At 36.0% G+C, this 15,813-nt stretch overlaps 1 protein-coding gene across 1 annotated transcript in view; it reads right to left on the reverse strand.

The window, feature by feature from the left end:
• Positions 1 to 11,027: 11,027 nt before the first annotated feature.
• The window catches only part of LOC105049205 (ubiquitin carboxyl-terminal hydrolase 2), a 14,434-nt gene continuing 9,648 nt past the window's right edge, over positions 11,028 to 15,813 (reverse strand). The window contains exons 4-6 of the mRNA XM_010928774.4: positions 12,298 to 12,344; positions 12,101 to 12,203; positions 11,028 to 12,016 (exon numbers count right to left, since the gene is read on the reverse strand). Of these exons, the coding sequence (XP_010927076.1) occupies positions 11,240 to 12,016; positions 12,101 to 12,203; positions 12,298 to 12,344 (927 nt within the window). The 3' untranslated portion in view covers positions 11,028 to 11,239. The remainder of the gene's footprint in view (positions 12,017 to 12,100; positions 12,204 to 12,297; positions 12,345 to 15,813) is intronic.

Consider the following 15,813-nt stretch of genomic DNA (forward strand, 5'->3'; position numbering starts at 1 on the left):
ACCACACACACACACACACACACACACACAGATATATACATGTATATATTGATACTTGTAGAATAAAGATTACTAGTAGTTCATGATGGTGGCTATACACAGTTCATAGATGCTTGTACAAGGTTAATTACCATTTACTTTCTTATAATAGCATAGTAGTCTTCATAACTTGTATAATGGTCTCTCATAGTTGTACAAAGTCCTCTAATAATTGTGAATGTATTTTCAATAACTGTACAATGGATTTAGCAACAGAATATGGTCTTTAGTGGTTGTATGAGGTCCACGCATACTTGCCTAAACAAGATCGATTAGTATTTGTTATAAGTTTTCATAGGATTTTCAATGATATTTGCTTATACATGTATTTTAAATATGTATGCAATAATAATTAGTACTACACGACTTTAAGTAGTCTATGACTTTTAACTCTTTTTCAAGTCAATGCAGCAAATCCTCAACAATATTTATGTACCAAAAAAAAAACATTAAAAATATTTTAGCCAAAAAAATAAAAGAACTCTTAGAAATAGATTATTTTTTTTCTTTTTTCTTTTTTTTTTTTTCTCTTTGTGTGGCAACAATGCATGAGCTAACAGCCAAAAGAAACCACCTTTTTTATTTTATTCTGAGAGAGACGGATGAAATAACTAGACAATCAAAAGCCTATATATCTTCATGTTTTTTAGAGCTGTTGTTGTTACTTCGTACTGAAAAACAATTGCTAGAACTAATATTAAATCAAAAATCATGACCCCATAAGTATGTAAGAACATTGCTTGGTATTATTAAAAAATTGCACTTGGTCTAAATGAGATTTCTATGGTTACTTTGGGTCATGGAATCCCAGAAGCGATGAGCCTACTGAGGAGTTTGTTTGACGTGGGACTCCCTCAGGGGTCACAAACTGAGCACCTGATCAAGGCCTGCAGAAAACTCGAACAACCACCATGGTCCATGAGTCCCTGACAACCAGAACGAAGGCAACCACCACATCAGTATTCTGTCAAATTGACAATAATGCATCATATTTCAATGTGACAAGTGAAAGAATGTTAACCATGAACAGGTCAAAATTCAAAGCCAATATAATTTATAAATAGAACAACTGAACAAGTGAAGTGCCGACAACTCCACAAGCAAGTAGCTGACTTTCTCTTAGCATAACGGTCCTCACCTTTATTTAACCAAATATCAGGCAAAGAAAAAAATCTTCAGAATTGAAGTATAATGCCATAACATGATAAGGGCATAGATTGTTCCTCATCCTGAGCATAATAAATTGAAAGGGATAAAAGCCTAGCAACAAATTTGAACTTAATCTGAAAAACTCAACATAGCACACGGTAGAATCTACTAACAGTCATGTCCAGTAAAATGGTCACATTATCCTGCCAATCCAAGTACTTCAGAAAAACCTCTTTCCCTCAGCCCTTGACAACATATACATCGTACTTTGCTTTGCTATCATAACTACAGATATTACCAATGTCAGTTATCCAGAAAATTCTCATGAGCATTGTAACGAAAAAATCTTGATTTGGATGTAGGTTAATGAGCATTGTAACAAGATGTTCCTCGACTCAGAAGTGAAGGCAATCATATCTTGCAGAAATTGATGATATCTTGTGCATAATCATTGATACAGCTGCATTCATTGCTCCCCATGAACCTGGTATTGTGCCTTTCCTGTTGACATCAATGAAAAGGGGGGACAAAATCTGAAAGCTGATCAACATGTTCACCAGTCTGAAATTTTATATGTAAAAGCATTACCTATCGAATGTTCAAGAAATGAATTAACCTCTGTCTGATACCTTATTCCTTGCTCCACTAGCCTGCAACAATAGCACATTATAGTCTATTATCATAAGAACCAATCAACAAATAGCCTCCAACTTAGTAGACTTTGGTAATGGGTAACAAATAACCATGGAGGGAAGAAACAAAATCATTATAAAAATTAGATTCACATAATGCTATTGAATGTAATTTAAGTTACAATGATTTAATATAGAAAACCTAAATGTTTCAACTGATGGATTAGATTTGGATCCCACCAGCCTAAAAACCAAGTGGAGTTGGTCCAGCAAAATAGTAACAAATTAAAATAAAGCCAAGTATAAATAGCATAAAATATTAAAACTATAAGTTGATATTATAAAATTCAGAAACAATCTCAGCCTACTGAACCGTTGAATAAATGTTAAGGCCTCATCATATAAGTTGATATTATAAAATTCAGAAACAATCTCAGCCTTACTGAACTGTTGAATAAATGTTAAGGCCTCATCCATTCCGAAGGCATATTCTACTTTCCCAAGTCATACCAAAGCTCAACCTACTTTGACCATATGATTCACCGCACAGGAGGCTGAATGTGACAGAAAGGGGGTAAGCAGTTGTTCTCACTTAATATTGGGTGACAGAGGTCTGATGCATGATTTACATAATATACAGAACCTATATGTTCATACAGAGACATGGCATTGCCTATGGAGACATTAACATTCCAATGCCTAATAGCAAGCAGTCTAATAAAATAAAATATGGTAGAAATTTTTACTTATTATCAATTGGGACAACTTGATTCTTTAAAACAAATAATTGTTGGATCTTGCTTATTTATAAAACATTGAACAACGGAATCTACTATTAAGCTGCACAAGAACAATATACATAGCTCTAACTATCAAAATTGATTCTTTTCTCTTTTATACAAGATTCCTTCATAAGATGTCAAGATCTACTTCTTCAAGTCCACTAATTCTTTTGGAGAACCATTGCGATTTTTCTTTTCCTGATCAAGGTTAAAATTGAAAAAATCTACTGTTCTATGATCCTGCAATGCGCACCTGACTAATCCCCATTATGTTCCTTGCTCCATGACCCACAACAGCTCCAATATGCTCATCTGCAACACCAATCATCAGAGTTGCCCCAGCCTTTAGAGGACCCAACAGAAAACCTTGTAACAGGTGATGTCATAACCTAAAGAAGCATTTAGTTAATAATCATTGACACAATAACAGCCAACACCAAGTGGCAAGTCCTAGAAACTTTTTTATCACAAATCCAAAGAAATACATTTTGGAGAACAACGCAATTCAAAAAGAGAATAAGATTGCATGGTAGATCAGAATACGGACATGGAAACTTTAAGCATGACTTGCAAGCAGTGCAACCTTTCAAGAAGTTTAAGATGGTCTGTCTAGATGCATATCAATAGGGAAATAAACCATCAAAAATAGAAAAGAAAAAATATGTTAACCAGCTCCTGTGGCTCGAGATTGAACCTGGTGCATTTAAATCAAATCATTTTCTTTAGTAGAATTTTTATGTTGCCAAATAGATTCAGTTATTACTTCTTCAACATCATTTTCTTTAAAATAAGTTATCTTGCAGGAAAGCATAAATATAGAGCAAGATAAAAGGATACCGGGTGCATAGGAAAGGAAATTCACCAGCCACTTCTTCAGACTGATGTCATACAATACTTTAACAAACCTTATCCCATCTTTATAGGGCCGCTATAAGTAAAGGTATAATCAGATCAATGAAATCTCAGCTTCAAATCAACTAACTGAACTTGTGTTGAAATTTTAGCCAAGGCATCTTTGGATAAGAGAGGCGCTTGACTGACACAGAGGACCATGACTGCAAGTGCAAGGTTGGGTAACCAAGAAGTAACCCTCCAAGGTTCCTACATTTAGGAATCTAGATGACAATAGAAAAGGACAGAATTTGATATGAGAATAATCATGTTGAATATGTAAAGGATTCAAACAAAATAAAAAACAATGAGGCATCACATCTGTACAAATTTGAGTTAAAGCAAGAGGCCGAAAAAGTTAAGTGATGGTATTAATGAAGCATGTGTAGAAATTTATATTACAAATCAGCATTTTAAGTATCGTGTACTGTAATGGGCGATATGTGGTGTGACAAACTTAGTACGGTACCAGTATGTGGCAAATTGCACATTAGTCATGCATGTGAGAGATAAAGCAAATAGCACATATCAAATGTCATCAAAATAGATACAATTGATCTTATTAGTTAGAACCTATATATAAGGATTAATCATTTAAAACCTACCTTTTTTTTTTAACTTCATGACAAAACCATTAGATCTCAATTGACATTAATAATACAGAACACAGCTATATCAGTTGCTTCATTTCTTTGACTTTCACCTTCACCTTTTACCCATATAGTTACGTAAACACTCATGATCACCAGGAAAGCAAAAGAAGTATTTTTCACTACAAAAAGATATATAAATTGCAGCCCCAGAAGGTTACATTCTGTTCCTTGTAACCTTCAAAGGATGTTTCTCCTGGAAACCTGCAATGCCTATGCGAACAGAGTTTGGAATAAATATAAAGATGAATTAATGAAATTGTGAATGTTTCAAGGGTTTGCTCTAGTTGAATTCTAATTAGACAAGTATGGTTTTCCTACTTGTATACTGTCCAGAAGCAAGAGCACCATTTATGAGCTAGCCTAATTTTTGGTCAAGATGTTGATCAATGTTCTGCAAATAATCATTTACTTTAATATGTCTAAATAAATAACAAACTCATATGGTTATATCTACCAATTTAAGTACATATACACGCTCAACGTTTCAATTATGTAGCCAGCATAACCCCAAGCCAAATATAAAATATAAACTTAATATGTATGGAAGGTCAATGAGGACTTAGAAATTACGTTTGCCAAACAATCAACAGTTGGAACAGCCTCTAACATACATGCGACTTCTCAATGATAATAGAGAATCATCAAGTCCTAATAATCAAAACGTAAGCAGGAAAAGAAATAAGATTGACAAGCGATCATCAATGCTATGCGGCCCCAAATTAGTGGGACCCTGCCTCCAATCTTCTCCATTCATGTAAATGTATCCCCTCAGTATGACATTCAACTATGAAATAACTAGAAGGATCTAAACAACTCAACAAATACAGACTCTCTCTTTCAGCAGTGCAAACTGTGAGTGGCATCAACACAATATTGCCTTGATGAGTTACCTCAAAAATGTGTCAAGCGGGAAATTACATGGAAGCATAATAGATTACTGAAAAAAAAGTGATAAAAGATTCTTTCTTGGAATCAGGTGTGTAACTGGACTGGAAGTAAATACAAAGTTACTGGTAGTAATAAGAGTGTTTGAGAAGCAAAAAATATTATGGTTAGAATCACACCTGCATATGGATATGAAATGATTACAGACTAAGTAATGAGTAGTATCTTCAGTTAATGTAGACAAAATCAAAAAGATTGCATGCACTTGTTCCTCTAGAGACCCTGTTATTGTAACTAGCCTATCATTCAATTAAAGATGATTATTATCCTGAGGAGATATCTGGATGCCTGCTCCTGAGTCGTCAACAAATGAGCTGCACCAATGCATATCATACACAAGTACATAATAGCAAACAGTAAAAGCAGCAATTCTAAGAGAATATTTGCCAGAAGTTCAACAAATGGACATTTCTCTAATCGGCATCATATTAGCATCAGAGATTATTTGACTTTTGATGGTGTAGACTAGATAGTGGATAGCTTCAAACTAAACATCATAAATCAATGTGCAAATATAGACTCTTCGAGATCACTGAATATGTTCTGCTTCACCAAAGGTCCCCATCAATTGCCAATTCCCCTCAAAGAAAAGGTGTTCCCACTTCTATAGTCCTATCCAAGAAATTTTATGATAGAATATTGGGATCACTAGATCGATCATTGCCAAAGAACAGTGTACTGATAAGATGATGAATGGATAAGCAAGGAGAAGTGAGTGACCATTGTGGATTGGCCATTGTCTCAATATGGTTGGCCTATTTAGAGGATTAGTCAAGTTCCCATCTCACTATACCTGTTATGGACTTATGGATGAACTAGCAAATAGCAATCAAAAGAAGACTCCATGGTTTACCTTAGTTGCAAGTTTGGAGAGTGGTAACTTGATGACATGAGAAGAGATACCAAATAAGAATTGTGAAACATAGCTTTGAGGAATAAAAGCATAGTTAAAATGCAATGAGATGGATAAGAAACCTTCCAAAAACAACAGGAAGGATGCTTCCGAAGGGGTGAACATGACCAGCTACCAAAAAAACTAGCATGTTGCATAGGTGATATGTTGATTATAAAGTAAATTCAAGCATGCAAAGACACTGAAAATGTCAAAGTGGATGAGTATAAAAGCTAAAGGATAAAAACGCAAACAGGTAAACTAGATAGTGCTTTATAAGTACTAGAGCATGAAGTGACAAAATACCGAACATAATGATACATGCCAATGCAAAAAAATGGAAATCTACATAAGACGGACTTTAAAATTACTGCAAAAGGGCAAACAAAAGGATGAAGGGAAGAACTAAGTCACCGTTGATGGAAGTTGTCAAGAATTGAAACTTGTGCCCTCAAAGGAAGTAAACTTTGAGAGGAATGAGTAATGAAGAAAATATATAGATGTATGTATGTATATATAATACACACAAACACACAAACATGTGACTATATTCATGTGTGTGTATTTGCGCATATATGTATGTACGTGCATATACATAAAGAATAAACATATACTATTGTATGCTCGGGTGGACCGAGAAATTGGTCCACTCACCTTCAAATCAATGAAGGCCATCCAAATGCAAGATTTGAACTGTTGAATATGATCCACAGTTATTCCACACAATAAAAAAGGCCTAGAACACAAAACTCATACATTTTGATGGTCTCTAACCTATGAATCAAGTCAATATTAAAATGAACAGCACTGATTACACTAATGTAACAAAATACATGATAGAGCATATAAATTAAAAATCCACTTTACGGATCATGATCTACACATTTAAAACATAAATAGATTTAAATTTAGTAGGTTTTGATGATTAGATTATAATTAAACAAAGTACCATGCTATTAAAACCATCCATTGGGTCGAAGACCACCAAAACATATTCTAGGCCCTTTTTATAATACAAATTATGTTCCAGGATTTAGATCTTGAATTTGGATGGGCTAACTGAAAATCACATGTTCTGGTGCTAACTAATATATGGATCAAATAGAAACAAAAATTTAATGAAACTGGTACACCCAAGAACACAACAACACACACATACACACATACATACATACATACATACATACATATGTATGTATGTATGTATGTGGGCGCGTATGTATTTATGTATGTATATATGTTTATATGTATGCATGTGTGTGTGTGTGTGTACACACACACAATATATGTTTATATGTTTATGTATGCACACACACACACACACAGAGAAAGAGAGAGAGAGGTGTATCTGTGGGTGTATGTATGTATCCATAAGTGCATACATACACAATCATATATATATGATGGACTATACTCCTCCCAAGAGGAAAGGGTTTCTACTCCCCTCGGGTCTAAAATCGACAATAGGGCATCCAAATTGAAGATACACACTGTTTATTGTGATATATTTAAATTTCAATGTAAATATCCCTGTAATATGAGCGTTCGATTTTCTTGTGCTTTAAACTTGAAAGACTTATCTATGTGATGTAATAAATTGGATGATGAAGAGTGATGAAAAATCTGCTCTTTGAATGGTACTGGCACGTCTAAACTCTTCCAAAAATAGAAAGAGTATATACTCACGAAGCTATCACAAGAGGAGATGCGAGATTATGGGACTAAGCTTAAGAACTGTATCAGGCTAAGCTGCATCTGCAGACGGCAATCACTTCGTGTTTTTCTCCTTGATAGCTTTCTTGTTTTTCTCCTTACAAATCCTTTATTTTCTGGCGTAAATATTTCGATCGAAGAGATAACTTGAAGACACCACATTTTATCTTGCCCTCAAGATTCCACCACAAATAAGATTCCCGTTCAATTTCCAAGAAAATCGACTGCACCATATCGATCTCTAAACCCCATCTCCGACATTATCAACAAGGCATTCGTTAAAACAACAGTGACGACTGGTAATGCGGGAGCAGAACCAACAAGCAAGATTCGCAAAAACATTTCCATCTTGAAAACTTTAAAGATTATGATCACGAATTGAAACATCGAAGCACCGATCAAATCCAACAAAGAAGAGAGGATTAGGGTTCGCCTCACCTCGGGTCGGGAATCTTGGGCGAAGCCGGTGTCGCACGGGCGGGCTTCGAGGTAGGAGACGGCGAGGGTGTTGAGGTATTCATGGCGGAGGGTTTTCTCCAATGGAGAGGACGAGAGAGGGTGTGAGAGAGAGATCGCACCATCTCAGGGGTTTGGCGAAGGTTCTTGATTTATTTTTATGATCTCGCCGGCTCGCCTCTGTTTCGCTTTGCGGCACCGAAAACCGCCGAGAAGCCGCGAAAACTTGAAGCCGTTCGACTTCCGCCACGAAGTTTACCTCCCCCCCACCCCACAAAAAAATAAATAAAAAAATAAAATTACGTGCATAGCCTCTTCTATATTCAAATTTATATAAATGATTTTTCAAAATTAATATTTTTTAATATCATCATAAAATATTATATATATATATATATATATATCATCTAATATCGTTAAAAAATTAATAATTTAAAATTAAAATGACTAAAATATCTTCATGAATAGATGTGGAAAAAAAATAATTTATAAAGATATATAAGAAAATAATAATTTCAAGAGGATATCTGATGAAATTTGAATGTTTGAAAATATATATATATATATAATCTTAAAAAATAATAAAAAATAATTATTCAAATAAAATTATAGAAAAAAGAGATGTAGCAAAAAGAGGCTTAGGTGGCCCATACCGTACCCCCAAAGCCTCACCAAAAGATAGATAGGGTTGCAGGTTGTATAATCTTATTTATTATATTTTAGAGATCATTTATAAATTAACTAGTCAGTCCTATTTCAATTTTTTTCTGATATTTTATTTTTTTAATTGTATTAATATATCCTTAATTCAAAAACGAAGCATAAATTTGAAAGTGAGTATAAAAATAATTTTCATCCTCCAACTTCTAAGGACCATGGATATTATAGGTCATCTAGGGAGATGACTATTAATTATACTATCACTTTATGATCAAGTCCTATTACTAAAAATCCAATTCATAAAGCACCTCATCCATGGGGACGAGGATTGGCTAGGCTAACAATTAATAAGATTATGGCGTACAATGAGCCTGGCTTTAATGCTATTTGTTACCGGCTCATGCTCCAAAAATTTAAGCCATTGAAAGAAATATTGGCCTGGGCTAATGAATCCATATGGCACACTTTTTATTAGTTAATGTAGAACCACAACATTACTCTTGAGCTAGGGCAATTTGGTGATTTCACTCTGCTTCATTGGCCATTTAAGAAAAGTTTCTTAGTATTGATAACTGGGCAAAATGAGGTTGGCCTAGATCAGATCCCCCCCCCCCCAATGCAGAGCGAGAGATATGATCATCTCTTCACCCACTGCCATTTCTCAAAGGTCTGGGCCATATTTAGCCAATGCCTTGGGATCTAGCATATGCCTAAAGACATCGAATCTATCAGCTCACTCGCTAGATGCAACCAACAGGACTTCACCTTGGCATGGACATCACCATCATTCACAGTTTGATGCTGTGGAAAGAACCCAACAACCTAATCCTTTAACCTCTCTGCCAATAGACACATCCACCATGCTAGGGCAATATTCTCCATCTTAACAAAGCCGTAATTTTAATATTTGTATTTATTTATACTTTTTTCTTTCTTTATTTCCCATAACACCTTTTATGCTTCTCCCCTGATTTCATATGTCTCAATGAAATCAGCTGGTGGGTTTTTTGCGCACCTTTTCCTTGGAAATAAAAAGTATAATAAACCTCAATTCAACCCCACGCGTGTGAAACCTTGGGAGATTTAACATGCAGAATATTAGCTTATTTTTAAGTGATATTATCTTCTTTCATCTACTTTTTTTCCTTTGTTGATGAGATCTTTTCAGTAATAATTTAAGAAGTGTTTTTCAGGAAATGTTGCCAATAAATCCCTCGGCCGCATCCAAATCATCACAATAATGCCACACATGCACATCACAGATTTGACTCAAAAACAATGAGAGGGTATCATTGGAGGGAATTGGTGCAAATCATATGATATAAGATGATAGACTATTAAGTTTTAACTAAGAATGACAAAATCGATCCGATCCGATGAATATACGTTCTATCCAAATCCGATCAAATCCAAAAAATAAGATTTGATCAGATTTAAGTTCAGATTTTAGTAAAATCCAAAAACTGTAGTTCGGATATGAATAATGCTGTTTTCTATCCAAACTCGAATCCGATCCAACTCTACGAATATGAGTAATATCCGAACCTATATCCCAATATATATGTTTATAATTCTTTTTTAGTAATTCTATTTTGATTGATAATATATATAAAATTATTTTAATTATTTATATTTTTATGTTGAATTATAATTCTATTTTTATGTTTGATTTTTATAAATTTAAATTTATAAATTATATATACTGAATTGATAATTTTATTTTGATTGATAATATGTATAAAATTATTTTGATTGTTTATTTTTTTTGGATATAAAATAGATATGGAACAAATATGAATTGGATATGAAAAAATAGATTACCCACAAATATCATCGAATCTATTGGATATGGAGATGGATATCTCTTTTCTTACTCAATCGGATATCAAGTAAAATTTAAATATAAAATATTAATTTTAAATTTAAAAATTGATAGTACAATATCCAACTCAAATTCTACTCATTGTCGTTCCTATTTTTACCGATCCAAATTAACGGGCAAACAATATTTTATTTTTTCTTCACAATTCAGTACAGTAATTAAATAAAAGATGCAGAAGAATACGGTAAACCGTCTATCACATGACAATGTAAAACATCTAGAAGGCTACTGCTCGTCAATGAGGTTCCAAATGGAAGAGTTGCCATGCTTTAAAGCAATGGCCATAGTACTGGCTTCAGAGGGGATCCGTTAAGCAGCACACATTGGTAACGGTTACAGAATCTCCTGGAATCAACTGGGATTGGGTTAACTGAGTTCACAGACCTCAGTCCGCCATAAACATAAAAGTGCACTAAGTTCTATTCTAACATAAGACAATCTCAAATCTTGCAATAAGACACCAACAGAAAAAGGAGAGACACTTATACAACTTTACTAGCATTCATATTTAATTTTTCTCTGGTGAATCCCACATCACCAAATCTTCATCTAGGATTACATGATTTCTGCTTGGCCTTCTCTATCAGAGGTTTCAATTGCTTCTTCTCTGCAAGAATCTTCAGGAAGTTGAATAAGAACGGTATGTAATTGTGCTTCCTCCTTATGTTTTCTGTTTTCCATTTCTTGAATTTCTCCTCCTCCATCAGTATTTTCTCGGTTGCACTTTCTATCCCAGAGGCCACCTCTGCAAGTGCTTTGTTTATTGCTTCAACAGCAGAACTTTGTTTGTTACCTGTAATCATATGATCATTCAATTGCTGCAGAAGATGTTCCCTCTTCTTCTGGAGCTCCTTAAGTTCTGCTGTATACATCTCCTTCCTGTTCTTTATGACAGCCATGAGATTGAACCTTATCTCATTTCGAGAGTACTGATCAATCCGTTCCTGGATCACTGGCTGCACCATCCGTAGCCAATCCATGTCTCCTTGTCCACCGGAGCATTGTCCGAGGCTGATTGGGCCTTCCTTCAGCCCATCTAGCTCATACAGAACCCCATCGACAGGTATATAACTTATGAAATGGTAGACCTCATCATCTTTCCCTGCAGCTTTCTGTTCTTCAGGCACAAAAGGCTCAGGCCTTGCAAAGCTGTTGTGTGCCGTTCGAATAGCCTCGCTGTTGTTGATAGCTAGTCCTTTGAGTTCTGGTGGAAAATTCTTGGTGAATTCTTTTAACACCGACAATTCTGGCCCAATATCAATATCCGGACAGTTCATCAGAATAGAGAGGATTGCTTGGGTTGCACAAGCATTGTTAATAACCTGCAGGCAGATTAAATCAGCCAAGTAATGCAAGGCTACAATCGGCAGATAGAAAAATGGCAACTAATGAATAATACTGCTAACCTGGCTGGCAAAAAATAGATTAGGGTTTGGGTCCTTTATTACAACCCGATCATCTTTTTCCCCAGGTCGCCATTTGAAAAGGAATATCAACCCATAAACTGGCCTGCAAAAAATAAAAGCAACTTAGCCAACAGGATCAAGGGAGAACAGTAGAATTATAATAAACAGCATAACTTGGCCATGGAACTATAACAAACCGTAGATTGTTCAGGGAGTCAAGGTCTAGTGAATACAATTCCTCCACCTATTAGTCAAAAACAATTAATACAGGAATCAAGTTTTGGTGCAATACAGAACCAGAAGACAGCAACCAACAAAGTTGTGAAGTTCACAAGGGATCAGAAGCATCCAGAGGCAATTATGTTGCAGTTATAAACCAAGCAATTATCAAAAAGAGAACAAAGATTGTTACTGAAAATCCAACAATAAGAAGCCTTGAAAGAGAATCGCAGTCATGTCATTTTTACACCCATGTTTTACCTGCTTATGTCTTGCCATGTTCAAAGCTCAATGATGGAAGAATTTAAAGATTAAATGTCCCACACAAAGCAAAACAAAACACGTTGAAAGAGTTGCCACGGCTATTGCTTGTGAAGAACTCAACCCCTTAATTTTCTTGAGGCTTTATGGTTAGAAAGGAAAAGGATAAAAAGCTCAGACTAAACACTATATAAGACATTTGACTAGAATGTAGGTGAAAACCTCAAGTAACAAACCACATACATGTTGATTTAATCTATCACCATCTGCTTGATTATTCCATGGATCCATGTACCCATTCACGGTTCATCTATAAACTAGTTTTGCCAGGAACATGGGTTGGAAATCTCTACCATGTATTATGCAAACAGATAGGGGTGGGGTCCATGTGTCTCCACCCCATTTTTATCTCCAACCCCTCATTTGTGCTGCAGACTCCATATTACTTTTGCATCCCCATTCCTGGGGGTTTGATCACACTTTCTTCCCATCCAAAAATGGCCCTCTTGGTCCATTTGATGTTTCACAAAGCCACTTCTTTCCCCTCACTACCTAGCCTATGCATGGGACCACGTGGGACCAAAATGTGTGACCTTTCACATGCATGGCTCATGCGAGGCTCCTAGTTGGGATAATGAAATGTTCTAATCAACATAGTACATCTTTCAGCATCCGCCCTCACTCTATCACTTTTTCATACAAATAGAACTACGGCAAGAACTCATTCCTTGCCTGAAACTCACATTTGAAGACATGAAAATCAGTCATTGTTAACAATCATGACATTAGAATTATAAAAATAATATGTTGTCAAGAGCCAAGGAAGATCTCAGGCTACATTTGGTTGCAGAATAAATTTTGAGGCAATAAGGAAAAGTTATCCAGTCATTGTAGAAGTGGACTTATTCCATGGGATAAGGGTCTTTTGGCATTTGGTTGGAGAAATAAATGCGAGAGGATTAGGGAAGGGAATAGGGTGCATCTAATGTGCATCAAATTTTGTGATGATTTAGATTTTATCACAAGAACTGTAACACCGTCCCACTTTTTTCTGCATTTAACAAAGTAGATAAGAGAAGTGGAGGAATTGGGCTATCCAGTAGGGGGGAATAAACCTATTCCACCCCACCTTGTGGAATTGGCTTAAGATGTAACTTGTAAGTGGAAGCAATATCCCCTCAGGCATCATAAGGATAGAATAACCCTATTTCATTGGCCCAAAAAGCCATTTGGTAGGATAAGAGAGAGAATAGGGGTTATCCCCCCACGTATTCCCCATCCAAAAATAGCCTGAAGTAAGGTTCACCAAATCCGTACTGGAGAGCATATCGGCTGGCGACCGGTTTGGCACTATTCCGGAGCATACCAACAAAGGGAGAGCCAAAGAGGGAGGCGAGAGGGAGAAGAAGAGAGAAGAAAAAAAAAAGAGGGAGGGAAGGTGAGGGAGAGGGAGAAAGGGAGGAAGGGAGAGAGAGAGAGAGAGAGGAGAGGGATGGAGCAGGCCGAGAGGAGGGGAGGACTCAAAAGCCCTAGTCAAAATAGAGATCCCTTCTTTTGAGACTGATTTTAGTTTGAAATTGGCAAAATAAAAAATGGATCCCCTATTTCAAAATGAAATAGAGGAACCCTATTTTGACAAGGGCTTTCGAGCCCTCCTTCCCTCCCTCCTCCGATGACCCCCCCCTCCTCTCTCTCTCTCTCTCTGTTCCTCTCTCCCCTTCTCCCTATCCCTCCATTTTGAACTGATAGTAAACAACTGATCTGGTTTGGTATTACCCGAACAAGCCCATACAGCACAGTTCAGCAGGCCTTGACATTAAGAAATATAGCTACAAAGCTGCAAATGGTTAGGAAGGATAAATGATCTAAAATCAAGAGTCCTAATTTTTTTTCTCTTGTTTCCATTTTTTCTACTATGCAAATTATGGGACTACGTATGTAATATGTATGCTTTCTAAGATAGCCTTATAAACAACTATATTGTAACTTCTCAGAGTATTGCAAATATTGGTGTATAAATTTTATACTAGATCAAGTGCTTGTTCAGAAACTTGCTGGCAAAATTTGACCTTTAAGTCTTTTAGGTAAATTATTCTACTTGCAATCTAAGTTTTCTTATTTGACACCATCAAGCCTATGGCATGAATACTAGATATTCATGATGTGGAACCGCTTCAGAAGGCTTAGATTCAAGGTTTATTGTACCAGTATCTTAATGGTACAGTAACACATTCGTTAGGGTAGTAGGTGTGTAGGGGCACGAACATCATATTGTCACAGGGTCAGGAGACCCTTTCTCTTGCCCACCCATGATACCATGTGAAATTGGGTACACCCGGTAGTAGGGATTGATACAAAATGGAATCAGGCAATATAAAGCAGCTCCATCGGTCCATTTTGATTGGGCCCATGTGCTATACTGAACCTAGGAACTGTACTGTTACCTTCCCAGTATGTTACAGTACACCCGGTACATGATGCGGTATAGGTCAACAAGGCAAACCTAGCTCAGAACCCACCAGAAGAGAGGACTAGCACAAAATCTCATAGTTGGAGTTATTTCTAGATAGGGCTTGCAATCGCGGTACTGGACCACACACTGATACGATGCGATACAATGTTGGTAAGCACGATACAAGAGGGGGTCAGCTTAGTGTACCGACACCCAATACACCTACCATACCGAGTATCGATTTCATACCAGTACCATAGAGTATATTATGCACTGACATGATGGACCTTTGTTTCTAGGAGTTCTTTAATCTTGATTCTTTTCCAAGAAAATTATATAAAATTGATGTTGTACAGGAAAAAGAGGGAAGAGGAGCAAGTAAAACCAACATCCAATATGCCTCCATACCGAGTATTGATTCCGTACCCATAAAGTACAGTATGGTATGCCCAATACAGGGCAGTACACATTGATACTACAAACATTTGTTTCCAGGAGTTTTTTTAATATTATATAGAATTAAAATTTTTATATAACTTTAATGATTGTGATGCCTCAATTCTTTCTCCAAGAAAATTATATAAACTGATGTTGAAGACGAAAAAGAGGGAAGAGAAGCAAGTAGAAACATGTTTTCGGAATACCCTCTCCTCGAGTGCAATTGCTTCCTTGCACTTTTTCGAGATGATTTAGTTATGTCAAGAAGCTCATCAATCTATTATCTCTAATTAACTCCTTGTTTTTGTTCTTTATGAGTACTCTTTCTAAGCCTAAAAGGATC

Source organism: Elaeis guineensis, chromosome 7, assembly GCF_000442705.2.
Source record: "Elaeis guineensis isolate ETL-2024a chromosome 7, EG11, whole genome shotgun sequence".
Lineage (NCBI taxonomy): Eukaryota > Viridiplantae > Streptophyta > Magnoliopsida > Arecales > Arecaceae > Elaeis > Elaeis guineensis.